The sequence below is a fragment of the Taeniopygia guttata genome, chromosome Z, assembly GCF_048771995.1.
Source record: "Taeniopygia guttata chromosome Z, bTaeGut7.mat, whole genome shotgun sequence".
Taxonomy (NCBI): domain Eukaryota; kingdom Metazoa; phylum Chordata; class Aves; order Passeriformes; family Estrildidae; genus Taeniopygia; species Taeniopygia guttata.
In genome coordinates, this window is record NC_133063.1 from 3,325,000 (window position 1) to 3,352,749 (window position 27,750).

A 27,750-nucleotide genomic window follows, 5' to 3' on the forward strand; every position below is an offset into this window, starting at 1 on the left:
TTTTTTGTGTGTGGAATTTTTGGGGGAAAAATGGGGAAAATTGGGAGAAAAATTCAATTTTTTGAAGGAAAAATTGAGTGGAAAATGGCAAAAAAAAGAAAAATAAAATTGGGGAAAAACTTGGGATAAAATTGGGGAAAATTTGGGGAAAATTTGGGTAAAAAATGGAATTTTAGGGGGGAAAAAACGGGGAATTTTGGGGGAAAAATTGGGAATTTGTTGGGAAAAAAATAGGGGAAAATTGGGGGTTTTTGGGTGAAATTTTAGGGAAAAATTTGGAATAAATGGGGGAAAATTGGGGAAAATTGGGGATAAATTTGGAAAAAATTAGGGAAAAATTGAGAATTTTTTGGGGAAAAATTGGGGGAAAATTGGGGGGAAAATGGGAAAAAAAAATCGAATTTTTAAAGGAAACAAATGGGGGAAAATGAGTAAAAATTTGGATTAAAATGGGGGAAATTGGGAGGAAATTTGGGGGAAAATGGGCCAAAAATTCGAATTTTTGAAGGAAAAAATGGGGGAAAATTGGAGAAAATTTGTGGAAAATTTGGGGGAAAATGGGCAAAAAATCGTAATTTATGAATGAAAAAATGGGGGAAAATGGGGAAAAAAACGTGAAAATTTGTGGGAAAATTGGGGGGAAATTGGGAAAAAGTGGGGGAAAATTGGGGTAAAATGGGCAAAAAATTCGAATTTTCGCTGGAAAAAGTGGGGGGAAAGTGGGGAAAATTTGGGGAAAATTTGGGGAAAAATGGGGGAAAATTTGGGAAAATTTTGATGAAAATAGGGATAAAAATGGGGGGAAAAATGAGAATAAAATATGGAAAATTGGGGAAAAATTGGGGGGAAATTTGGGGAGAAATTGGGGGAAAATTGGGAAAAAAATTGGGAATAAATGGGAAAAAAATGGGGGAAATTGGCAGGGAAATGGGCAAAAAATTCGAAGTTTTGAAGGAAAAAATGGAGAAAAATTGAGGAAATTTTGGGGGAAAATTGGGGAACGTTTTGGGAAAATTGGGGGAAATTTGGAGAAAAATGGGCAAAAAATTCGAAGTTTTGAAGGAGAAAATGTGGAAAAATTGGGAAATTGGGGAAAATTTTGGGAAAAAATGGGGGAATAATTGGGAAAAATTTTGGGGAAATTTTGGGAAAATTTTGGGAAAATTGGGGAAAAATTTTGGGAAAATTGGGGGAAAATAGGGGGGGAAATGGGCAAAAAATCGAATTTTTGAAGGAAAAAATGGGGAAAAAATGGGTAAAAATTAGGATTTTAATGGGGATAAATGGGGAAAAATTTTGGGAAAATTGGGGGAAAATCGGGGAAAATTTGGGGAAAATTGTGGAAAAATTGGGGAATATTTTGGGAAAAGTGGGGGGAAAATGGGCAAAAAATTGGAATTTTCTATGGAAAAAATGGGGGGAAATTGGGGAAAATCCGATAAAAAATTGAAATTTTTGAAGGAAAAATTGGGGGAAAATGGGTAAAAATTTGGATTAAAATGGGGATAAATGGGGAAAAATTGGGGGAAATTGGGAAAAAAATCGAATATTTTTATGGGAAAAATGGAGAAAAATTTAGAGAAATTGGGGGGAAATTGGTGAAAATTGGGGGAAATCGGGAAAAAATTTGGGAACAATTGGGGGAAAATTGGAAAAAATTGGGAAAGAATGGGGAAAAAATAGGGGGGGAAGTGGGCAAAAAAATTCGAATTTTTAATGGAAAAAATGGGGAGAAACTGGGAAAAAAATCGGGAAAATTGGGGGAAAATTGGGGGAAAATTGGGAAAAAATCACGAAAATTTAGGGGAAAATTTAGGGGAACATTGAGGGAAAATTGGGGAAAAAATTGGGAATAAATGGGGAAAAAATGGGGAAAAAATGGGGAAAATTGGAAAAAATTGAGGGGAAAATGGGCAAAAAAGTCGAATTTTTGCTGGAAAAAATGGGGGGAGATTGGGGAAAATTTGGGAAAAAATGGGGGAAAATTGGGGAAAATGTTGATGAAAATTGGGATAAAAATGGGGCGAAAATGAGAATTTTTGAAGGAAAAAATAGGGGAAAATTGGGGAAAATTGGAGAAAAATTGGGGGAAAATTTGGGGGGAAATTTGGGAAAAAATCGGGGAAAATTGAGAAATATTGGGAAAAATGGAGAAAAATGGGCAAAAAAAAAATCAAATTTTTGGGGAAAAAATGGGGGGAAATGGGGAAAAATTCAGGGAAAATTGGGTAAAATTTGGGGGGGAAATTGGTGAAAAATTAGGGAAAATTCTGTGAGAAGTGGGGGAAAAATGGGTAAAAAAATTCGAATTTTTTATGGAAAAAATGGGGAAAAATGGGGGAAAATTGGAGAAAAAGAAGGGAAAATATGGGGGAAAAATTGGGGAAAATGGACAAAAAATTGGAGTTTTTGATGGAAAAAATGGGGGAAAATAGGGGAAATTTGGGAAAAAAATGCAGAAAAATTTGGGAAAATTTGTGGAAAATCTGGATAAAAATTGGAGAAAAGTGGGGAAAAATGTGGAAAAAATTGGGGGAAAATTGGGAAAAAAATCGTGAAAATTTGGAGGAAAATTGGGGAAAATTTTGGGAAAATGTGGGCGAAAATTGGGGGAAAATTGGGGAAAAATTGGGGGAAATTGGGAAAAAAAATGGGAATAAATGGGGAAAAAATTGGGGGAAATTGGGGGGAAAATGGACCAAAAATTTGAAGTTTTGAAAGAAAAAATGGGGGAAATTTTGGGAAAGTTGCAGAAACAATGGGCAAAAATTTCTAATTTTTGGTGGAAAAAAATGGGGGGAAATTTGGGATAATTTAGGGAAAATTGGAGGGAAATTTGGGGGAAATTGGGGGAAAATTGGGGAAATTTTGATGAAAATTGGGATAAAAATGGGGGGAAAATGAGATTTTTTTAAGGAAAATATAGGGGGAAATGAGAATAAAATGGGGAAAATTGGGGAAAATTTGGGGGGAAATTGGGGAAAAAATGGGCAAAAAATTCGAATTTTTGAGGGAAAAATGGGGGAAAATGGGGAAAAATTCGGGGAAAATTGGGTAAAATTTGGGGGGGAAATTGGTGAAAAATTGGGGCAAATTTTGGGAAAAGTGGGGAAAAAATTGGCAAAAAATTCGATTTTTTTATGGAAAAAATGGGGGAAATAAGGGAAAATTCGGGAAAAATTTGGAAGTTTTGAAGGAAAAATTGAGGAAAAATGGGAAAAATTTGGATTAAAATGGGGATACATTTGGCAAAAATTGGAGAAAAACTGGGGGGAAAATGGGCAAAAAAATCGAATTTTTGATGGGAAAAATTGGGGGAAATTTGGGAAAAATTGGGGAAAATTTGGGGGAAAATTGGGGAAAATTTTGGGAATAAATTGGGTAAAAAAATCGGAATAAAAGGACAACCAACACAAAATTTTGGTTTTTTTGTCAGGAATTTCCATCCTTTTTTTTATTGGCGCGAAATTTCCGAAAACCGAAACGAACCGAAAAAAAAGAAAAGAAATCAAAAATCAAAAATAAGAAATAAAAATAAAAAATAAAAACAAACCGCGCGGATTTTTGGGGGAAAAAACGGCGAAAATGGGTTAAAAAAAAAGTGAAAAAAAAATCTGAATTTTGGGGCTCCCGGTTGGGTTTGGGCTGATTTTAAATTGAATTTTTTTCTGTTTTTATTTATTTTATCTCACTTTAAATTGAATTTTTTAGCTATTTTTCATCTATTTTATCTCATTTTAAATTGAATTTTTTTATCTGTTTTTATCTCAATTTAAATTGAATTTTTTATCTGTTTTTTGCTCACTTGAAATTGAATTTTTATCTGTTTTTATTTATTTTATCTCACTTTAAATTGAATTTTTTATCTATTTTTATCTCCTTTTATCTCAATTTAAATTAATTTTTTTATCTCTTTTTATCTCATTTTAAATTGAATTTTTTAATCTGTTTTTATCTCATTTTAAAGTGAATTTTTTTCTGGTTTTTATCTATTTTAGGTCATTTTAAATTGAATTTTTTGTCTCTTTTTAAATTGAATTTTTATCTCTTTAAATTGAATTTTTATCTCTTTTTAAATTGAATTTTTTTTCTCTTTTTTCCCGGTTTGATCTCACTTTAAATTGAATTTATAAACTGAATTTTTTTCTCATTTTAAAGTGAATTTTTACTATTTTTACCTCATTTTATACTGAATTTTTATCAGTTTTTATCTCACCTTAAATTGAATTTTAATCTCTATTAAAATTGAATTTTTATCTCCCTGTAAAATAAATTTTTATCATTTTTACCTCATTTTAAACTGAATTTTTATTAGTTTTTATCTCATTTTTAACTGAATTTTTATCAGTTTTTATCTCACTTTAAACTGAATTTTTATCTGTTTGTATCTCATTTTAAATCGAATTTTTATCTGTTTTATCGCTTTTAAATTGAATTTTTATCTCACTTTAAATTCAATTTTTATCTCAATTTAAATCGAATTTTTACCATTTTTATCTCCTTTAAAACCAAATTTTTTTCTCAATTTAAATCAAATTTTTATCAATTTTAATTTCATTTTAAATCAAATTTTTATCTATTTTTATCTCAATTTAAACCGAATTTTTACCATTTTAATCTCAATTTAAATCGAATTTTTACCATTTTAATCTCAAGTTAAAGTGAATTTTTACCATTTTTATCTCCTTTTAAACTGAATTTTTATCTCACTTTAAATCGAATTTTTACCATTTTTATCTCAATTTAAACTGAATTTTTATCAGTTTTTATCTCATTTTAAATTGAATTTTTACCATTTTTATCTCAATTTAAAGTGAATTTTTATCTCGATGTAAATCGAATTTTTATCTCAAATTAAATCGCATTTTTATCAATTTTTATCTCCCTTTAAACCGAATTTTTATCTCAATTTAAATCCAATTTTGATCAGTTTTTTACCTCAATTTAAATCCAATTTTTATCAGTTTTTATCTCGATTTAAATCCAAATTTTCTCTATTTTTATCTCATTTTAAACCGAATTTTTATCTATTTTTATCTCAATTTAAAGTGAATTTTTACCATTTTTTATCTCCTTTTACACCGAATTTTTACCTCAATTTAAATCGAATTTTTATCAATTTTTATCTCAATTTAAATCGAATTTTTATCAATTTTTACCTCACTTTAAACCAAATTTTTACCATTTTTATCTCAATTTAAACCAAATTTTTACCATTTTTATCTCAATTTAAAGTGAATTTTTACCATTTTTATCTCCCTGTAAACCGAATTTTTATCTCAATTTAAATCGAATTTTTACCATTTTTATCTCAATTTAAAGTGAATTTTTATCAATTTTTATCTCAATTTAAATCGATTTTTTACCATTTTAATCTCAATTTAAAGTGAATTTTTACCATTTTAATCTCCCTTTAAACCGAATTTTCATCTCAATTTAAATCGAATTTTTATCTATTTTTACCTCACTTTAAACCAAATTTTTACCATTTTTACCTCAATTTAAGTCGAATTTTTATCAATTTTTTTCTCAATTTAAACCAAATTTTTACCATTTTAATCTCAAGTTAAAGTGAATTTTTACCATTTTTATCTCAAATTAAATTGAATTTTTATCTCAATTTAAATCGAATTTTTATCAATTTTAATTTCATTTTAAATCAAATTTTTATCAATTTTTATCTCATTGTAAACTGAATTTTTATCAGTTTTTATGTCAATTTAAAGTGAATTTTTACCATTTTTTATCTCCTTTTAAACCGAATTTTTTTCTCAATTTAAATCAAATTTTTATCAATTTTTACCTCATTTTAAATCCAATTTTTATCAGTTTTTATCTCAATTTAAATTAAATTTTTATCAATTTTTATCTCATTTTAAACCGAATTTTTATCATTTTTTATCTCAATTTAAACTGAATTTTTACCATTTTTATCTCAATTTAAGGTGAATTTTTACCATTTTTATCTCACTTTAAACCGAATTTTTTTTCTCAATTTAAATTGAATTTTTACCAATTTTTATCTCACTTTAAATTAAATTTTTATCTCAATTTAAATTGATTTTTTATCTCATTTTAAATCTAATTTTTACCATTTTTATCTCACTTTAAATGGAATTTTTATCTCAATTTAAATCGAATTTTCATCAATTTTTACCTTATTCTAAATCAAATTTTTATCAATTTTTATCTCATTTTAAATCGAATTTTTATCTATTTTTATCTCAATTTAAAGTGAATTTTTACCATTTTTATCTCACTTTAAACCGAATTTTTACCATTTTTATCTCAATTTAAAGTGAATTTTTACCATTTTTTATCTCCTTTTAAACCGAATTTTTACCTCAATTTAAATCGAATTTTTTTCAATTTTAATTTAATTTTAAATGGAATTTTTACCATTTTTCCCTCATTTTTAACCCAATTTTCCCCATTTTTCCCCCTTTTATCCCCAAAAACCCCAAAAATTCCCATTTTTTTACCACTTCCGCCGCCATTTCCCCCAATAAAAAAAACCAGAAAATTTTTTCCTTTTTTTTTATTATTTTTTATTTTTTTATCTCTTTTTTTCCCTATAGATTCATCCTATAGATCCGTAAAAAAAATCGACCGGAAATTCCGAGTTCCTCTTCCAGTTCGACGCCGAAAAAATTGACATTTTTTGGTAAAAAATTCAACGTTTTTGGGTCAAAATCGAAATTTCCTCTTCCAGTTCAATGACAAAAAAATGGCGGAAAAATCGAAATTAAAAATTGACATTTTTGGTAAAAAATTCAACATTTTTGGGTCAAAATCGAAATTTTCTCTTCTGGTTCGATGACAAAAAAATGGCGGAAAAATCGAAACTGAAAATTGACATTTTTGGTGATAAATTCAACATTTTTGGGTCAAAATCGAAATTTCCTCTTCCGGTTCAATGACAAAAAATGGCGGAAAAATCAAAACCAAAAATTGACATTTTTTGGTAAAAAATTCAACATTTTTGGGTCAAAATTGAAATTTCCTCTTCCAATTCGACGCCGAAAAATCAAAACCGAAAATCGACATTTTTGGTAAAAAATTCAACGTTTTTGGGTCAAAATTGAGATTTTCTCTTCCAATTCGATGACAAAAAAATGGCGGAAAAATCGAAACCGAAAATTGACATTTTTGGAAAAAAATTCAACATTTTTGGGTCAAAATCGAAATTTTCTCTTCCAATTCGATGACAAAAAAATGGCGGAAAAATTGAAATTGAAAATTGACATTTTTGGTAAAAAATTCGACAATTTTGGGTCAAAATCGAGAATTTCTCTTCCAAACCGCCGACCCGGAAAAACCGGAACCGGAACCGGAAATGGCACCGGAACCGGAAGTGGGACCGGATGTGGAACTGGAAACGGAAACAGAACCGGAAATGGCGGCAAAAGCGGAAGTGAGGATCAATCCAGTCGTTGAGGCTCGATGACGGTCATGGTCTGCAAGTCCTCGTGCAGGAACCGGAACTGGAACCGGAAGTGGAACCAAAACCGGAAATGGCGCCGGAACCGGAAGTGGAAGCGGAAGTGGAACGGGAAACTGAACCGGAAGCGGAAGTGACGATGTCGATCAATCCATGGGCACATTGTGCAAGTCCTCGTCCAGGAGATGGAGAGAACCGGAAGCAGGACCGGAAATGGAACCAAAACCGGAAATGGCATCGGAACCGGAAGTGGAACTGGAAATGGAACCGGAAATAGCGTCGGAACCGGAAGTGATGTTCAATCCAAGGGCACGGTGTGAAAGTTCTCGTCCAGGAACCGGAAGTGGAACAGGAAACGGGTCCGGAAACGGAACTGGAAATGGCACCGGAACCGGAAGTAGAACCGGAAGTGGAACTGGCGATATTGATCAATTCATGGTCATATGACCTCATCCAATAGTTGGAGGGAACAGGAAACTGAACCGGAACCAGAAATGGCGCCGTAACTGGAAGTAGAACCGGAAGTGGAATTGAAAATGGCGCCAGAAGTGGAACTGGAACCGGAACCAGAACTGCCGATGTCGATCAATCCATGGGCACATGACCTCGTCCACTAGTTGGAGGAAACAGGAAGTGGAACCGGAAGTGGAACTGGAAATGGTGCCAGAACCAGAACTGGAACAGCAACTGGAACCCGAAGTGGCACAGGAACCGGAAATGGCACCGGAAGTGGAACTGGAACAGGAAACAGCAGCGGAACTGGAAGTGGAAGTGGTGATGTTGATCAATCCATGGGCACGGTGCACATGACCTCATCCAAGAGGTGGAGAAAATCCCAAGTGGAACCGGAAATGGCGCCGGAACCGGAAGCGGAACCAGAAGTAGAACCGGAAATTGCGTAAGAATCGGAAATGGTGCCAGAACCGGAACCGGAAGCGGGTCTCAATCCAGGGGCTGTAGCTCGGCCATGGCCATAGTGTCAACAACGTCGTCTGTGAGCTGGAGGGAACCGGAAGTGGGACCGGAAGTGGAACAGAAAATGGCATTTGAACCGGAAGTGGAACCGGAACTGATGATGTCGATCAATCCATGGCTACGGTGCACATGACCTCGTCCAAGAGCCGAAGGGAACAGGAAGTGGAACGGGATCTGAAACTGGAAATGGTGCCGGAGCCTGAAGTCGAACCGGAAGTCGAACTGGAAACGGAAGAGGAACCAGAAGTGGCGATGTCGATGAATCCACGGGCATGGTACACATGACCTCACCAAAAGTTGGAGGGAACCGGAACTTGAACCGGAAGCGGAACCAAAACTGGAAATGGTGTCTCAACCAGAACTTGAACCGGAAGTGGAACCGGAAATGGCGTCGAACCCGGAAGTGGAGCCAAAACTTGAACTGGAAGTGGCGCCGGAACCAGAAGTGGAACCGGAAGTTGCTACGTCGATCAATCCATGGGCACAATGCGCAAGTCCTCATCCAATAGTTGAAAGGAACCGGAAGTTGAACCGGAAGTGGAACTGACAATGGCATCGGAACCCGGAAGTTGAACCAGGAATGGCGCTGGAACCGGAACCACAAATGGCGTCGGAACCGGAAGTAGAACCGGAAGTGGGTCTCAATCCAATGGTTGAGGTTCAGCGATGGGCATGGTGTGCAGCACCTCGTCCAGCAGCTGCAGGGAACCGGAACCGGAACCAGAACCGGAACCGGAACCGGAACTCAATCCAGGGGCTGTGGCTCGGCGATGGGCACACTGTATCAGTCCTCGTCCAATAGCTGTGGGGAACCGGAAGTGGAACCGGAAATGGAAGTGGAACTGGAAATGGCGTCAAAACTGGAAGTGGAGCCGGAAGTTGAATCAGAACTGGTGCTGGAACCGGAAACAGAACCGGAAGCGGGTCTCAATCCAGGGGCTGAGGCTCGGCAATGAGCACACTGTAAAGTCCTCGTCCAATAGCTGGAGGGAACCGGAAGTGGCGCCTGAACCAGAAGTGGAACTGGAAATGGCGTCAGAACCGGAAGTAGGACCGGAAGTTGACCCGGAAATGTCGTCATAACCAGAAGCGGATCTGGAAACTAAACCGGAAGTGGGGCCGGAACTGAAAGTAGAACAGGAAGTGGATTTGGAAATGGCGGCAGAACTGGAAATGGCACCGGAACCAGAAGTGGAACCGAAAGTGGACCTGGAAGAGGCGACGTCAATCAATCCATGGCCATGGTGCTCAAGATGTCATCCAAGATCTGGAGGGAACTGGAAACGGAACTGGAAACGGAACCGGAGATTGCCTCGGGACCGGAAGTGGAACCGGAAGTTGAACCGGAAGTGACGATGTCGATTAATCCATGGGCACATTACCTCATCCAATAGTTGGAGGGAACCAGAAGTAGAACCCGAAGTGGAATCGGAAGTGGAGCTGGGAACAACACTGGAGCTGGAAATGGCGCCAGAACCGGAAGTAGAACCGGAAATGGAGCCAGAAGTGGCCTCACAACCGGAAGTAGAACTGGAAGTGGAACTGGAAATGGCGGCAGAACCGGAAATTGCGCCTGAACCGGAAGTGGGCTTAATCCAAGGGTTGCAGCTTGGCGATGGGCACTGAGTGCAAGTCCTTGTCCAGGAGCCGGAGGCAACCAGAAGTGGGACCGGAAGTGGGACAGAAAATGGCGCCGGAACCCGGAAGTAGAACCGGAAATTACTCTGGGACCGGAAGTAGACCCGGAAATGGAACCGGAAGTGTCACCGGAAGTGGAACCGGAAGTGGGTCTCAATCCAATAGTTGAGGCTCTGCAATAGGCATAGTGTGCAAGTCCTCGTCTCGGAGCCGGAGGGAACCGGAAGTGGAACCGGAAGTGGAACAGAAAATGGCGCCGGAACCCAGAAGTCGAACCGGAAATGGAACCGGAAGTGCCACCGGAACCAGAAATGAGGATCAATCGAGGGGCTGTGGCTCGGCGATGGGCATGGTGTGCAGCACCTCGTCCAGCAGCTGCAGCGCGCGGTGCAGGTGGATCTCGATCCAACATGGCGTCTCCTTGATGCTCTGCCGGGGGTAGTCGGGCCCCCAGCCCTTGACGAAGCTCAGCCGGAGGATGCAGAGACGCCGCAGGTCGTCCACACCGATGCCCGCCGCGGCGGAAAGGCCTGGGGAGGGGAGAGGGAAGGTCCTGGAAGGTTAGTGGATGGCTAGGTCCTGGTAGGTTAAAGCCCTGATAGGTTCTGGTAGGTTAATGCTATGGTAGGTCCTGGTAGATTGATGTTATGGTAGGTTAATGCTATGGTAGGTCCTGGAAGGTTAAAGCCCTGATGGGTTTTGGGAGATTAATGCTATCGTAGGTCCTGGTAGATTAATGCCCTGATAGGTTTGGGTAGATTGATGTTATGGTAGGTCCTGGTAGGTTAATAGCTCAACCTCTCAAGGTTCTGGTATATTAATGGCCTGGTAGGTCCTGGCAGCTTAAGGCCCTGGCAGCTCAATACCCCAACCTCTCAAGGTTCTGGTAGATTAATGGCTTGGTGGGTCCTGGAAGGTTAATGGCCTGCTAGGTCCTGGTAGGTTAAAGCCCTGATAGGTTGTGGTAGATTAATGCTATCGTAGGTCCTGGTAGATTAATGTTATGGTAGATTAATGCTATGGTAGGTCCTGGAAGATTAACGCCCTGCTAGGTTCCGGTAGCTTATTACTATGGTAGGTCCTGGCAGCTTAATGGTATTATAAGTCCTGGTAGATTAATGCTATGGTAGGTCCTGGTAGGTTAATGCCCTGATAGGTTCTGGTAGATTAATGCTATGATAGGTCCTGGCAGCTTAATGCCTTCATAGGTACTGGTAGACTAATACTATGGTAGGTCCTCATAGGTTAATGCTATGGTAGGTCCTAGAAGGTTAATGGCCTCCTAGGTCTTGGTAGATTAATGCCCTGCTAGGTCCTGGTAGGTTAATGCCTTCATAGGTTTTGGTAGATTTATGCTATGGTAGGTCCTGGTAGATTATTGCTATGGTAGGTCCTGGTAGGTTAATGCCCTCCTAGGTCCTGGTAGGTTAATGCTATGGTAGGTCCTGGTAGATAAATGCCCTGGTAGGTCCTGGCAGCTTTAAGCCCTGATAGGTTGTGGTAGATTAATGCTATCGTAAGTCCTGGTAGGTTAATGCTATGGTAGGTCCTGGTAGGTTAATGGTATTATAAGTCCTGGTAGGTTAATGCCCTGCTAGGTCCTGGTAGGTTAATGGCTTGGTAGGTTCTGGTAGATTAATGCCATGGTAGGTCCTGGCAGCTTAAGGCCTTCATAGGTTCTGGTACATTAATACTATGGTAGGTCCTCATAGGTTAATGCCATGCTAGGTCCTGGCAGCTTAATGCTATGGTAGGTCCTGGTAGGTTAATGCTCCGCTTGGTTCTGGCTGCTTAAGGCCCTCCTAGGTCCTGGTAGCTTAATGCTCTGGTAGGTCCTGGTAGATTGATGCTATTGTAGGTCCTGGTAGGTTAATGCTATGGTAGCTCAAGGTCCTGGCAGCTCAAGGTCCTGGTAGCTTGGTATGGGTTGGTATGGGTTGGTTGGTATGGGTTGGTATGGGTTGGTATGGGTTGGTATGGGTTGGTATGGGTTGGTTGGTATGGGTTGGTATGGGTTGGTATGGGTTGGTATGGGTTGGTATGGGTTGGTATGGGTTGGTATGGGTTGGTATGGGTTGGTATGGGTTGGTATGGGTTGGTATGGGTTGGTATGGGTTGGTATGGGTTGGTATGGGTTGGTATGGGTTGGTATGGGTTGGTTGGTATGGGTTGGTTGGTATGGGTTGGTTGGTATGGGTTGGTATGGGTTGGTATGGGTTGGTATGGGTTGGTATGGGTTGGTTGGTATGGGTTGGTTGGTATGGGTTGGTTGGTATGGGTTGGTATGGGTTGGTTGGTATGGGTTGGTATGGGTTGGTTGGTATGGGTTGGTATGGGTTGGTATGGGTTGGTATGGGTTGGTATGGGTTGGTATGGGTTGGTATGGGTTGGTATGGGTTGGTTGGTATGGGTTGGTATGGGTTGGTATGGGTTGGTTGGTATGGGTTGGTATGGGTTGGTATGGGTTGGTATGGGTTGGTATGGGTTGGTTGGTATGGGTTGGTTGGTATGGGTTGGTATGGGTTGGTTGGTATGGGTTGGTATGGGTTGGTATGGGTTGGTATGGGTTGGTATGGGTTGGTATGGGTTGGTATGGGTTGGTATGGGTTGGTATGGGTTGGTATGGGTTGGTATGGGTTGGTATGGGTTGGTATGGGTTGGTATGGGTTGGTTGGTATGGGTTGGTTGGTATGGGTTGGTATGGGTTGGTATGGGTTGGTTGGTATGGGTTGGTTGGTATGGGTTGGTATGGGTTGGTTGGTATGGGTTGGTATGGGTTGGTATGGGTTGGTATGGGTTGGTATGGGTTGGTATGGGTTGGTATGGGTTGGTATGGGTTGGTATGGGTTGGTTGGTATGGGTTGGTTGGTATGGGTTGGTATGGGTTGGTATGGGTTGGTATGGGTTGGTATGGGTTGGTATGGGTTGGTTGGTATGGGTTGGTTGGTATTGGTTGGTATGGGTTGGTATGGGTTGGTATGGGTTGGTATGGGTTGGTTGGTATGGGTTGGTATGGGTTGGTATGGGTTGGTATGGGTTGGTTGGTATGGGTTGGTATGGGTTGGTTGGTATGGGTTGGTATGAGTTGGTATGGGTTGGTATGGGTTGGTTGGTATGGGTTGGTTGGTATGGGTTGGTATGGGTTGGTATGGGTTGGTATGGGTTGGTTGGTATGGGTTGGTATGGGTTGGTATGGGTTGGTTGGTATGGGTTGGTATGGGTTGGTATGGGTTGGTATGGGTTGGTTGGTATGGGTTGGTTGGTATGGGTTGGTATGGGTTGGTTGGTATGGGTTGGTATGGGTTGGTATGGGTTGGTATGGGTTGGTATGGGTTGGTATGGGTTGGTATGGGTTGGTATGGGTTGGTATGGGTTGGTATGGGTTGGTATGGGTTGGTTGGTATGGGTTGGCATGGGTTGGTATGGGTTGGTATGGGTTGGTTGGTATGGGTTGGTTGGTTTGGGTTGGTATGGGTTGGTATGGGTTGGTATGGGTTGGTATGGGTTGGTTGGTATGGGTTGGTATGGGTTGGTATGGGTTGGTATGGGTTGGTATGGGTTGGTTGGTATGGGTTGGTATGGGTTGGTATGGGTTGGTTGGTATGGGTTGGTATGGGTTGGTATGGGTTGGTATGGGTTGGTTGGCATGGGTTGGTATGGGTTGGTATGGGTTGGTTGGCATGGGTTGGTATGGGTTGGTATGGGTTGGTATGGGTTGGTTGGTATGGGTTGGTATGGGTTGGTATGGGTTGGTTGGTATGGGTTGGTTGGTTTGGGTTGGTATGGGTTGGTATGGGTTGGTATGGGTTGGTATGGGTTGGTTGGTATGGGTTGGTATGGGTTGGTTGGTATGGGTTGGTATGGGTTGGTATGGGTTGGTATGGGTTGGTATGGGTTGGTATGGGTTGGTTGGTATGGGTTGGTATGGGTTGGTTGGTATGGGTTGGTTGGTATGGGTTGGTATGGGTTGGTTGGTATGGGTTGGTATGGGTTGGTATGGGTTGGTTGGTATGGGTTGGTATGGGTTGGTATGGGTTGGTATGGGTTGGTATGGGTTGGTTGGTTTGGGTTGGTATGGGTTGGTATGGGTTGGTATGGGTTGGTATGGGTTGGTTGGTATGGGTTGGTATGGGTTGGTATGGGTTGGTATGGGTTGGTTGGTATGGGTTGGTATGGGTTGGTTGGTATGGGTTGGTATGGGTTGGTTGGTATGGGTTGGTATGGGTTGGTATGGGTTGGTTGGTATGGGTTGGTATGGGTTGGTATGGGTTGGTATGGGTTGGTATGGGTTGGTATGGGTTGGTATGGGTTGGTATGGGTTGGTTGGTATGGGTTGGTTGGTTTGGGTTGGTATGGGTTGGTATGGGTTGGTATGGGTTGGTATGGGTTGGTATGGGTTGGTTGGTATGGGTTGGTTGGTTTGGGTTGGTATGGGTTGGTATGGGTTGGTATGGGTTGGTATGGGTTGGTTGGTATGGGTTGGTATGGGTTGGTTGGTATGGGTTGGTTGGTATGGGTTGGTATGGGTTGGTATGGGTTGGTATGGGTTGGTTGGTATGGGTTGGTATGGGTTGGTTGGTATGGGTTGGTATGGGTTGGTATGGGTTGGTATGGGTTGGTTGGTATGGGTTGGTATGGGTTGGTTGGTATGGGTTGGTATGGGTTGGTATGGGTTGGTATGGGTTGGTTGGTATGGGTTGGTATGGGTTGGTTGGTATGGGTTGGTATGGGTTGGTATGGGTTGGTATGGGTTGGGACCTGGCAGGTCCTGGCAGCTCAGTGCTTTGGCAGGTCCTGGCAGCTCAATACTCCAACCCCTCAAGGCCCTGGCAGCTCAGTGCCAGGGTCCTGACAGCTCAAGGTACTGGCAGGTCCTGGCTGCTCAATATCCCGACCCCTCCAGGTCTTGTCACCTCAAGGTCCTGTCAGTTCAGTGACACTGCCCTGGCAGGTCCTGACAGCTCAGTGTCAGGGTCCTGACAGCTCAAGGTCCTGGCAGCTGAATACCCCAACACCTTAAGGTCCTGGCACCTCAGTGACAATGTCCTGGCAGGTCCTGGCAGCTCAGTACCAATACCCTGGCAAGTCCTGGCACCTTAGTGCCCTGACACCTGAAGGTCCTGGCAACTCAATACCCCAACACATCAAGGTCCTGGCAGCTCAGTGCCTGTGCCCTGAAACCTCAAGGTCCTGGAAGCTCAGTGACAATACCCTGGCAGCTCCTGGCAGCTCAGTGTTCTGGCAGGTCCTGGCAGCTCAATACTCCTACTCATCAAGGTCCTGGCAGCTCAGTGCCAAGGTCCAGGCAGCTCAAGGTCCTGACAGCTCAGTGACAATGCCCTGGCAGGTCCTACCAGCTCAATATCCTGACACCTCAAGGTCCTCGCAGCTCAGTGACAGAGTCCTGGCAGGTCCTGGCAGCTCAGTGCCCTGACACCTCAAGGTCCTGACAGCTCAACATCCTGGCAGCTCAATATCCTGACACCTCAAGTCCTCGCAGCTCAGTGACAATGTCCTGGCAGGTCCTGGCAGCTCAATACCCTGATACATCAAGGTCCTGGCAGCTCAGAGTCCTAGCACCTCAGTACCAATACCGTGGCAGGTCCTGGCAGCTCAATACCCTGACCCCTCAAGGTTCTGGCAGCTCAAGGTCCTGGCACCTCAGGGGCTCAGTGCCCTGGCAGCTCAGGGTCCTGGCAGCTTAATACCCCGACACATCAAGGTCCTGGCAGGTTACTGGCTTGGTAGGTCCTGGTAGCTCAATGCCCTGGTAGGTCCTGGTAGGTTAATGGCCTGATAGGTCCTGATAGGTTAATGCTATGGTAGGTCCTGGTAGGTTAATAGCTCGACCTCTCAAGGTCCTGGTAGGTTAATGCTATGGTAGCTCAGGGTCCTGACAGCTCAAGGTCCTGGCAGCTCAACACCCCAACACCTCAAGCTCCTGCCACCTCAAACCCCACCCCCTCCCCCTCCCCCCCCCGCAGGTCCTGGCAGCTCGGTACCAATGCCCTGGCAGGTCTTGGCAGCTCAGAGCCCTGGCAGGTCCTGGCAGTGAAGTGAGATTACCCTGGCAGGTCCTGGCAGCTCAGTACCAATGTCCTGGCAGGTCCTGGCAGCTCAGTACCAATGCCCTGGCAGGTCCTGGCAGCTCAGAGCCCTGGCAGGTCCTGGCAGCGCAGTGACATTACCGTGGCAGGTCCTGGCAGCTTAGTGCCAAGGTCCTGACAGCTCAAGGTCCTGGCAGTTCAGTGTCCTGGTAGCTCAGGTTCCTTGCAGCTCAAGGTCCTGGCAGCTTAGTACCAATGCTCTGACAGGTCCTGGCAGCTCAGTGACAGTGTCCTGGCAGCTCAGTGTCCTGGCAGGTCGTGGCAGCTCAACACCCCCCCCCACCCCCCCACCCTCCCACCCCCCTCCTCCCCCCGCAGGTCCTGGCAGCTGCGTACTCACTGATGGCCGGGGCGATGCCTCCCACGGATCCGGGCCCGGGGATGTTCCCGGCCACGGCCGCGGCCTGAGCGGCGGCTGCGGCCTGAGCGGTGGCGGCCTGCTGCTGCATCTGCCGGTGGCACTGCCGCAGGTCAAACACCTGAGCGGGAGGAGGCTTCGGTTAAACCGGTTTAATTTAAACCAGTTAGTTTGGAACCGGTTTAATTGGAACTGGTTAGTTTGGAAGTGGTTTATTTTAAATCGGTTAGTTTGGAAGCGGTTGGTTTGGAACCGGTTAGTTTGGAACCGGTTTAATTTAAACCGGTTTAATTCTAACTGGTTTAATTCTAACCGGTTAGTTTTATTCTAACTGGTTAGTTTCTAACCAGTTCCATTCTAACCAGTTATTTTGTAACCGGTTAGTTTCATTCTAGCCGGTTTAATTCTAACTGGTTTAATTCTAACCGGTTAGAATGAAACCAGTTAGAAACGAACCGGTTAGAATTAAACCAGTTCCAAACTAACTGGTTCCAATTAAATCGGTTAAATTAAACCGGTTAGAAATTACCCGCTTCAAAACTAACCAGTTAGAATGAAACTGGTTAGAATTAAACTGGGTAGAAACTAACTGGTTAGTTTAATTATAACCGTTTTAATTCTAGCCAGTTAAATTGGAACCAGTTCGTTTGGAACCGGCTGGATTGGAAGTGGTTGGTTTGGAACTGGTTAGTTTGGAGCCAGTTAGTTTGGAACCAGTTTACTTGGAACCAGTTAGTTAGGAACTGGTTTCATTGGAAGCAGTTGGTTTGGAACCAGTTAATTGGAAGTGGTTTAATTCTAACCGGTTTAATTGGAACCGGTTGGTTTCGAACCGGTTTAATTGGAACCGGTTAGTTTGGAAGTGGTTTATTTTAAACCAGTTAGTTTGGAAGTGGTTTATTTTAAACCGGTTTATTTTAAACCAGTTAGTTTGGAAGCGGTTCATTTTAAACCGGTTTATTTTAAACCGGTTCGTTTGGAAGTGGTTTAATTGGAATCGGTTGGTTTGGAAGTGGTTTACTTGGAAGCGGTTTAATTGGAACAGATTAGTTTGGAAGTGGTTTAATTGGAAGCGGTTTAATTGGAACTGGTTAGTTTGGAAGTGGTTTAATTGGAACCGGTTATTTTAAACTGGTTTATTTTAAACCGGTTAGTTTGGAAGCGGTTTCATTTAAACCGGTTAGTTTGGAAGCGGTTAGTTTGGAACTGGTTTAATTCTAGCCGGTTTAATTCTAAGCGGTTTAATTCAAACTGGTTTAATGTCTAACCGGTTAGTTTCAAACTGGTTTATTGGAAACTAACCGGTTAGGAAAAAAAAAGGTTAGAAACTAAACCAGTTAGAAATTAACTGGTTCCAATTAAACCGGTTCCAAACTAAGCAGTTCCAATTAAACCGGTTAGGAAAAAAACGGTAAGAAATTAACCGGTTAGAACCTAAACCGGTTAAATTAAACCGGTTAGAATTAAACTGGTTCAAATTAAACCGGTTACAATTAAACTGCTTAGAATGGAACTGGTTAGAATTAAACCGGTTAGAAATTAAACCGGTTTGAAACGAACCAGTTAGTTTAATTTCTAACCGCTTAGTTTCTAACCGGTTCCATTCTAACCGGTTTAATTGGAACTGGTTAATTTGTAACCGGTTACTTTCAATCTAAGCGGTTTAAACCTAACCAGTTAATTTCGAACTGGGTAATTTCTAACTGGTTTAATTCTAACCGGTTTAATTAGAACCGGTTAATTTCTAACCAGTTAGTTTCAATCTAACCGGTTTAATTAAACTGGTTCAGAACTAACTGGTTAGAACGGAACTGGTTAGGAACTAACTGCTTAAAATTAAACCAACCAGTCAGAATGAAACCAACCAACAAACGAACGAATCCCACTCATTATCCCAACAAATCAACATAAAAAAAACCAATAAAAATAAATAAAATAAAATAACAGAAAATAAAATGAAATAAAATGAAATGAAAGGAAATAAAATCAAATAAAACAAAATAAAATAAAACAAAAACAAAACAAATAAAATAAAATAAAATAACATAAAATAAATTAAAATAACATAAAATAAAATAAAATTAAATAAAATATATTACAATAAAAATAAAAAAAAAAAAGTAAAACAAAATAAAATAAAATAAAAAATAAAATAAAAAGCAATAAAATAAAATAAAAATAAAACACAATAAAAATAAGATCAAAAAAAACCCATATAAAATAAAATGAAATAAAATAAAATGAAATGAAATGAAATAACATAAAATAAAACAAAATAAAATAAACCAAAACGAAACAAAGCGTCGCCCACCTTGATGTAGGCGCTGGGGTAAATCTTGTGCACGGCGTCTCCCGGCGCCCGCCCCGCCTCCCTGTCCAGGTAATAACTCTGCACGAACACGGCGTGGTCGCTCAGGCACCGCACCCAAACGTCCCCTTCGCCTTTGCACTCCAACTGCACCCCCTTCCCGATGTGCAACCTGCGGGGAAAAGCAAAATGGCGGCGTTGGGAAAAAAACAAAATGGCGGCGGGGTGGGAAAAATCAAAATGGCGGCGTTGGGGGGAAAAGCAAAATGGCGGCGTTGGGGGGACTCAAAATGGCGGCGGGGTGGGAAAAAGCAAAATGGAGTCAGTGAAAAGGTAAAAGGGCGGCGTTGGGGAAAAAACAAAATGGTGATGTTGGAAAAAAGGCAAAATGGTGGCGTTGGGGGGACACAAAATGGCGGTGGGGTGGGAAAACACAAAATGGCGTTGGTGAAAAGGTAAAATGGCGGCGTTGGGGGAAAAACAAAATGGCGGCGTTGGAAAAAAGGTAAAATGGCGGCGTTGGGGGGAAAGTAAAATAATGGAGTTGGGGGACACAAAATGGCGGCGTTGGGGGAAACACAAAATGGTGGTGTTGGGGGGGAAAACAAAATGGAGGTGTTGTGGGAAAAAGCAAAATGGCGGCGTTGGAAAAAAAAGCAAAATGGTGGTGGGGTGGGAAAACACAAAATGGCAGCGTTGGGGGAAACACAAAATGGCGGTGTTGGGGGGAAAACCATAATGGTGGTGTTGGGGGAAAGCAAAATGGCGGCGTTGTTGGAGAAACAAGATGGCGGCATCGGGAGAAGTAAAATGGCGGCATTGGGGGGACACAAAATGGTGGTGGGGTGGGAAAACACAAAATGGTGGTGTTGGGGGGGCACAAAATGGCGGCGGGGTGGGAAAATGAAAATGGCGTCGGGGGGACTCAAAATGGCAGCGTTGGGGGAAACAAAATGGCGGCGTTGGGGGAAAAACAAAATGGCGGAGTTGGGGGAAAAACAAAATGGCGGAGTTGGGGGAAAAACAAAATGGCGGCATTGGGGGAAAAGCAAAATGGTGGAGTTGGGGGAAAAACAAAATGGAGGCTTTGGAAAAAAGGCAAAATGGCGTCGGGGGAAGGCAAAATGGCGGTGTTGGGGTAAAAGCAAAATGGCGGCGTTGGGGGGACACAAAATGGCGGCGCAGTGGGAAAACTAAAATGGCAGCGTTGGAAAATGTAAAATGGCGGCCTCGTGGGGACATAAAATGGTGGTGGGGTGGGTAAACACAAAATGGCGGCATTGGGGGGACACAAAATGGTGGTGGGGTGGGAAAAAGCAAAATGGCGTTGGGGGGACACAAAATGGCGGTGGGTTAGGAAAAAGCAAAATGGCGTCAGGGGGAAGGTGAAATGGCGGCGTTGGGGGAAAAACGTTGGAAAAACAAAATGGCGGCGTTGGGGGAAAAGGTAAAATGGCGGCATTGGGGGAAAAGAAAAATGGCGGTGTTGGGGAAGAGGTAAAATGGCGGCGTTGGAAAAAAGGCAAAATGGCGGCGTTGGAAAAAAGGCAAAATGGCGGCGTTGGGAAAAAGATAAAATGGCGGCGGTGGAAAAAAGGGAAAATGGCGGCATTGGGGGAAAAACAAAATGGTGGCGTTGGGGGAGATGTAAAATGGCGGCGTTGGAAAAAAGGGAAAATGGCGGCGTTGGGGGGAACACAAAATGGCGGCGCTGGAAAAAAGGTAAAATGGCGGCGTTGGGGGAAAACAAAATGGCGGCGTGGGCGCGGTGACGTCACAGTTGGATGAGGTTTTGTTCCGGTTGTTTTGGAAGAGGAGGAGGAGGGATAAGTAACAATAAAAATAGAAACTGAAACAGAAAGAAAAATGGAAATAGAAATTGACATAGAAAGAAAATTATAAGTAAAAATATAAAAGTAAAATTTAAAAAAAATTAGAAATATAAACACAGATAAAAAAAGATAAAAACAAAAGCAAAAATAAAAATATATAAAAATAAAAATACAAATAAAAAATACAAATAAAAAAATTGAGGTAAAAATAGAAATAAAAACAGAAGCATAAAATAAAAATAAAATATTAGTAATAAAGACAAAAATAAAACAAATAGAAATAAAAAGAGAAATAAAAATAGAATCAAAGACAGAATTAAAAATAAAAAATAGAAATAAAAATTAAAGCAGAAATAAAAATAAAAATAGAAATAAAACCAAATAAAAAATAAAATGAAAAATAAAAATAAAAATAAAAATAAAAATAAAAATAAAAATAAAAATGAAAAATAGAAATAGAATTAGAAATAGAAATAATAGAAATAAAAATAAAAATTAAAATAAAAATTGAAATAAAAATAAATAAAAAATAAAAATAGAAATAACAAAGAGAAATAAAAAATAAAAATAGAGGTATAAAAAAATAAAAATCAGAATAAAAATTTTAAAAAATAGAAATAAAAATAAAAATAAATATAGAAAATAAAAAATAAAAATATAAATAAACGTAAAAATAAAAAATGAGAATAAAAATAAAACTAAATGTAAAAATAGAAAACTGAAAAGGAAAAAAAAGAAATTAAAAATAAAATTAATAAAAAAAAACGAATAAAAATAAAAATGAGAAAAAAAATAAAAATATACAAATACAAATAAAAATAAATAAAAATAAACCTAAAACTAAAAATAGAAATAAAAATAAAAATAAAAATAGAAATAAAAATAAAATGAAAACCAGAAATAAAAATGAAAACAAAGAAATAAAAATAAAAACAGAAATAAAAACAGAAATAAAAATAAAATAAAAATAATAATATGGATAAAAAAATTAGAATAAAAAATAAAATTAAAAATAAAAATAAAAAATAGAAATAAAAATAAAAACAGAAATCAGAAATAAAAATAAAGACAGAAATAAAAATAAAAAATAGAAATAAAAATTAAAGGAGAAATAAAAATAGAAATAAAAAATAAAAAATAAAAATAAAAATTAAAACAGGAATAAAAACAGGAATAAAAAAAATAAAATTAGAAATAGAAATAAAAATTAAACTAGAAATAAAACTAGAAATAACAATAGAAATAAAAAAAGAAGTAAAAAATTGATGTAAAAATAGAAATAAAAACAAAACAAAAAAAATTTAAATAAAACCAGAAAGAAAACCAGAAAAAAAATAGAAATAAAAATAAAAATAAAGCTAGTAATAACAAAAAAAATACAGAAATAAAAATAGAAATAAAAAAAGAAAAATAGAAATAAAAAAAAATAAAACTAAAAATGAAAAAAAAAATAATAGTCATAAAAAATTAGAATAAAATTTAAAAATTAAAAATAAAAAATAGAAATAAAAATAAAAATAAAAACAGAAATAAAAAATAAAAATAAAGACAGAAATAAAAATAAGAAATAGAAATAAAAATTAAAGGAGAAATAAATATAAAAATAAAAGTAGAAATAAAAAATAAAAATAAAAATAAAAAATAAAAATTAAAATAAAAATTAAAATAAAAATAAAAATAAAAAGCGAAATAAAAATAGAAATACAAATTGAAATAAAAAATAAAAAATAGAAATAAAACCAGGAATGAAAACAGAAATAAAAACAGAAATAAAAATAGAAATAGGAAGATAAATAAAAAAACCCCTAGAAATAAAAATGGAAATAAAAATAGAAGTAAAAACTTCAAATAAAAATAGAAATAAAAATAGAAACAAAAACTAAAAATAGAAATAAAAATAAAAATAAAAATAGAAATAAAAACATAAACAAAACCAGAAAATAAAAATATAAATAAAATAAAAACGGGGAAGAGCCTTGCACCGATCAGCCGCCGCCATGTTCCCCTCCCTCACCACCCCTACCTGACTCTCTCGATGGCCTCCGTCCGGTGCACGTTGGAGAGCTGCCCCAGGCAGAACCGGTCGCCGCCGGATGGATCCACGTAACCGTCCACGGTGACCACGGGACAACTGGAGGGGACCTTGAAGGTCTCACCCACCTGAACGTCCATCTCGAAGTAGGCGATGGAGCACCAGTACTCCGGCGCTGGAAAAAAAGAGATAAAATTCAAAATTAGTTGGTGAAATTGTCGCTGGTTCGGCGGAGATGTCGGAATTCAAAATGGTGGAGAAAATTCAAAATGGCTGCTGAAATTGTGATTGGTTTGGCGACATGCTGTTGGAATTCAAAATGGCCTCAAAAATCCAAAATGGCTGCCAAAATCAATCGCTGGTTTGGTGTCGACGTCGGAATTCAAAATGGCGGAGAAAACTCAAAATGGCTGCCGAAATCGTCACCGGTTCGGCGTCGACGCGCGCCGGTTGTCGGAATTCAAAATGGTGTCGAAAATTCAAAATGGCTGCCAAAACCGATTCCTGGTTTGGTGTCAATGTCGGAATTCAAAATGGCGGCGAAAATTCAAAATGGCTGCTGAAATTGTCATTGGTTTGGCGACGTGCTGTTGGAATTCAAAATGGCGTCAAAAATCCAAAATGGCTGCCGAAATCGATCGCCGGTTTGGCGTTGACATCTGAATTCAAAATGGCGTAGAAAATTCAAAATGGCTGCTGAAATCAACATCAGTTTGGTGACACGCTGTCGGAATTCAAAATGGCGTCGAAAATCCCAAATGGCTGCTGAAAAAATCGCCGGTTTGGTGGCACGCTGTTGGAATTTAAAATGGCGGACAAAATTCAAAATGGCTGCTGAAATTGTGATTGTTTTGGCGACATGATGTTGGAATTTAAAATGGCGTCTAAAATCCAAAATGGCTGCCGAAATCGGCGCCGCTTTGGCGTTCGGTGTCGATGTCGGAACTCAAAATTGTGTTGACAAAATCCAAAATGGCTCCCGAAATTGTCACCGGTTCGGCGTCGATGTCGGAATTCAAAGTGATGGAGAACATTCAAAATGGCTGCCAAAATCGATTGCTGGTTTGGCATCAATGTTGCAATTCAAAATGGCGTTGACAAAATCCAAAATGGCTCCTGAAATTGTCGCTGGTTTGGCGGCGACGTGCACCGGTTGTCGGAAATCAAAATGGCGAACAAAATCCAAAATGGCTGCCGAAACCGATCGCCGGTTCAGTGTTCAGCATCAACGTCAGAACTCAAAATGGTGTCAAAATCCAAAATGGCTGCCGAAATCGTCACTGGTTTGGCGTTGATGTCAGAATTCAAAATGGCGGACAAAATTCAAAATGGCTGCCGAAATTGTCACCAGTTTGGCAACGCGTGCCGGTTGTCGGAAATCAAAATGGCGTCGATAAAATACAAAATGGCTGCTGAAATTGTGATTGGTTTGGCGACATGCTGTTGGAATTCAAAATGGCGTCAAAAATCCAAAATGGCTGCCGAAATCGTCACCGGTTTGGTGACACGCTGTCAGGATTCAAAATGGCGGAGAAAATACAAAATGGCTGCCGAAAAAAACGCCGGTTTGGCATCGATGTCGGAATTCAAAATGGCAGAGAAAATCCAATAGGGCTGCCGAAATTGTCATTGGTTGGGCAACGCGCTGTTGGAATTCAAAATGGCGTTGAAAATCCAAAATGGCTGCCAAAATCGTCACCGGTTCAGTGTCGATGTCGGAATTCAAAATGGCAGAGAAAATCCAAAATGGCTGCCGAAACCGATCGCCGGTTCGGTGCTGATGTTGGAATTCAAAATGGCATCGAAAATCCAAAATGGCTGCCGAAATCGTAACTGGTTCGGCAATGCCAATTGTCGGAATTCAAAATGGTGGAGAAAATCCAAAATGGCTACTGAAATCATCACTGGTTCAGCGTCGACGTCGGAATTTAAAATGGCGTTGAAAATTCAAAATGGCTTCCAAAATTGTCACCGGTTTGGTGTCGATGTCGGAATTCAAAATGGCGGAGAAAATTCAAAATGGCTGCCGAAATCATCGCTGGTTTGGCATCGACACGCGCCGGTTGTGGGAAATCAAAATGGCGTCAACAAAATCCAAAATGGCTTCCGAAATCGTCACTGGTTCGGCGACGCCATCAAAATTCAAAATGGCGGAGAAAATCCAAAATGGCTGCCGAAACCAATCGCCAGTTTGGCGTCGCCGGTTGTCGGAATTCAAAATGGTGAAGACAATCCAAAATGGCTGCTGAAATTGTCATTGGTTTGGCGTTGACGTTGGAATTCAAAATGGCGTCAAAAATCCAAAATGGCTGCCAAAAAAATCGCCGGTTTGGCGACACGGTGTTGGAATTCAAAATGGCCGACAAAATTCAAAATGGCTGCCAAAACCGATTGCCAGTTCGGCGATGACGTCAGAATTCAAAATGGCCGACAAAATTCAAAATGGCTGCCGAAATTGTCATTGGTTTGGCGACGCACTGTCAGAATTCAAAATGGCCGACAAAATCCAAAATGGCGGCCGAATTTAATTTGTTTATAGCATAAAAACTATAGAAAAGCGGCATTAAATAGGAGGTGATTTATTATGTATTAATAAATAAATATTAATATATCATATATAAATATGTAAATATTATATTTATAATTTTGCCCCCAATATATATTGGGGAAAAAATATAAATATTTAATGTGTAATGTAGCATAAAAAATATAGAAAGGTGCCATTAAATATAGGTGCTTTATAATATATTAATAAATAAATATATATATATTTTATATAAATATCTAAATATTTTATTTATAATTTTCCCACGATATATATTGGGGAAAAAATAAAAATATTTAATGTGTAATGTAGCATAAAAAATATAGAAAAGCACAATTTAATAGAGGTGCTTTATAATGTATTAATATATAAATATTAAAATATTATATGTAAATATGATATTTATAATTTTTATCCAAAATATATTGGAGAAAAAAAATAAATAATATTAAATATAGAAATATTTAATGTGTAATGAACCATAAAAATATAGAAAAGCACCATTTAATATAGGTAATATATATTGGTGAAAAAATAGAAATATTAAACATGTAGCATAAAAACTATAGAAAAGCGCCATTTAATATAGGTAATTATTTATAATGTATTTAAAAATAAATATTAGTATATTATATATAAATATGTAAATACTATATTTATAATTTTCCCCCATGTATATTGGGGAAAAATATAAATATTTAATGCATTATGTAGCATAACAAATATAGAAAAGCGCCATTTAATATAGGTAATATATATTGGGATAAAAATATAAATATTTAACATGTAGCATATAAAATATAGAAAAGTGTTATTTAATAGAGGTGCTTTATAATGTATTAATAAATAAATATTAATATATTATATATAAATATGCAAATATTATATTTTTAATTTTCCCTCCAATATATATTGTGGAAAAAATAAAAATATTTAATGCGTAATGTAGCATAAAAAATATAGAAAAGGACAATTTAATTTAGGTAATTAGGGAAAAAATAGAAATTTTTCTCACCGGGATGATTCGATATCGGCGGCTGGAACGCGAGTTCGTTGTGAACTGGCCCTTTAAAAAATAACAAAAATTCAATTTTTTCACCCCAAAATTTACAGAAAAAATTTACATAGTCATTTACATAAATTTACATTTCCGGCCTATCCGCGGCGCAGGTGAGCTATAAGTGTCTTATCTTTAAATTTAGGATTTATATATTCAAATAATTCAAAATACTCGGATAAAACCACGTTAAAAAATCAATTTTCGCCGTAAAATTTAGAAATATTTAAATTTATATAAGAATAAATTAATTATATTCAAATTAAGGATGTATAGATTTGAATATTTTTGAATATTTGAATAAAAACGTGTTCGGAAATAATATTTGTGAGGGTGTGACAGGTCACGGAAAGAATTTGGGGTTCACACCCAAAATTTGGGGTTCACGTCAAAATATTGGGGTTTTCGTCCAAAATTTGGGGGTTCACGTGCAAAATTTTGGGTTCACGTCCAAAATTTTGGGGTTTGCACCCAAATTTTTTGGGTTTTCACCCAAAATTTGGGGTTCACGTCCAAAATTTGGGGTTCACACTGAAAATTTGGAGTTCACACCTAAAATTTGGAGTTCACACCCAAAATTTGGGGTTCACGTGCAAAATTTGTGGTTAACGTCCAAAATTTGGGGGTCACATCTAAAATTTGACGTTTATGTCCAAAATTTTGGGGTTTGCACCCAAATTTTTTGGGTTTTCACCCAAAATTTTGGGGTTCAGACCCAAAATTTGGGGTTCATGTCCAAAATTTGGGGTTCACGTCCAAAATTTGGGGTTCACGTCCAAAATTTGGGGTTCACACCCAAAATTTGGGGTTTTCACTCAAAATTTGGGGTTCACACCCAAAATTTGGGTTCACACCAAAAATTTGGGGATTATGTCCGAAATTTGGGGTTCATGTCTAAAATTTTGGGGTTTGCACCCAAAATTTTGGGGTTTGCACCCAAATTTTTTGGGTTTTCACCCAAAATTTGTGGTTCACATCAATAATTTGGGGTTCAGACCCAAAATTTTGGGTTTTCACCCAAAACGTGGGGTTCACGTCCAAAATTTTGGGGTTCACACCCAAAATTTGGGGTTAATGTCCTAAATTTGGGGTTCACGTTGAAAATTTGGGGTTCACGTCCAAAATATTGGGTTCACGTTAAAAATTTGGGGTTCACATTGAAAATTTGGGGTTCACATTAATAATTTGGGGTACACACCTAAAATTTGGGGTTCAAACCCAAAATTTGGGGTTCACGTCTAAAATTTGGGGTTCACACCCAGAATTTGGGGTTCAGGTACAAAATTTTGGGTTCATATCCAAAATTTGGGGTTCACTCCCTAAATTTTGGGGTTCAGGTCCAAAATTTGGGATTCACACCGAAAATTTGGGGTTCACGTCCAAAATTTGGGGTTCACCTCCAAAATTTGAGGTTCACGTCCGAAATTTGTGTTTTATGACCAAAATTTGGGGTTCAC

The 27,750-nt window shown here is 39.1% G+C and overlaps 1 protein-coding gene across 1 annotated transcript in view; it reads right to left on the bottom strand.

Moving 5' to 3' along the window:
- Window positions 1-10,187: 10,187 nt before the first annotated feature.
- SMAD4 (SMAD family member 4) overlaps window positions 10,188-27,750 on the bottom strand; it is a 35,247-nt gene continuing 17,684 nt past the window's right edge. Inside the window, exons 6-10 of the mRNA XM_072922461.1 lie at window positions 26,252-26,302; window positions 22,683-22,866; window positions 18,831-18,999; window positions 16,502-16,640; window positions 10,188-10,584 (exon numbers count right to left, since the gene is read on the bottom strand). Coding sequence (XP_072778562.1) covers window positions 10,373-10,584; window positions 16,502-16,640; window positions 18,831-18,999; window positions 22,683-22,866; window positions 26,252-26,302 — 755 coding nt within the window. The 3' untranslated portion in view covers window positions 10,188-10,372. The remainder of the gene's footprint in view (window positions 10,585-16,501; window positions 16,641-18,830; window positions 19,000-22,682; window positions 22,867-26,251; window positions 26,303-27,750) is intronic.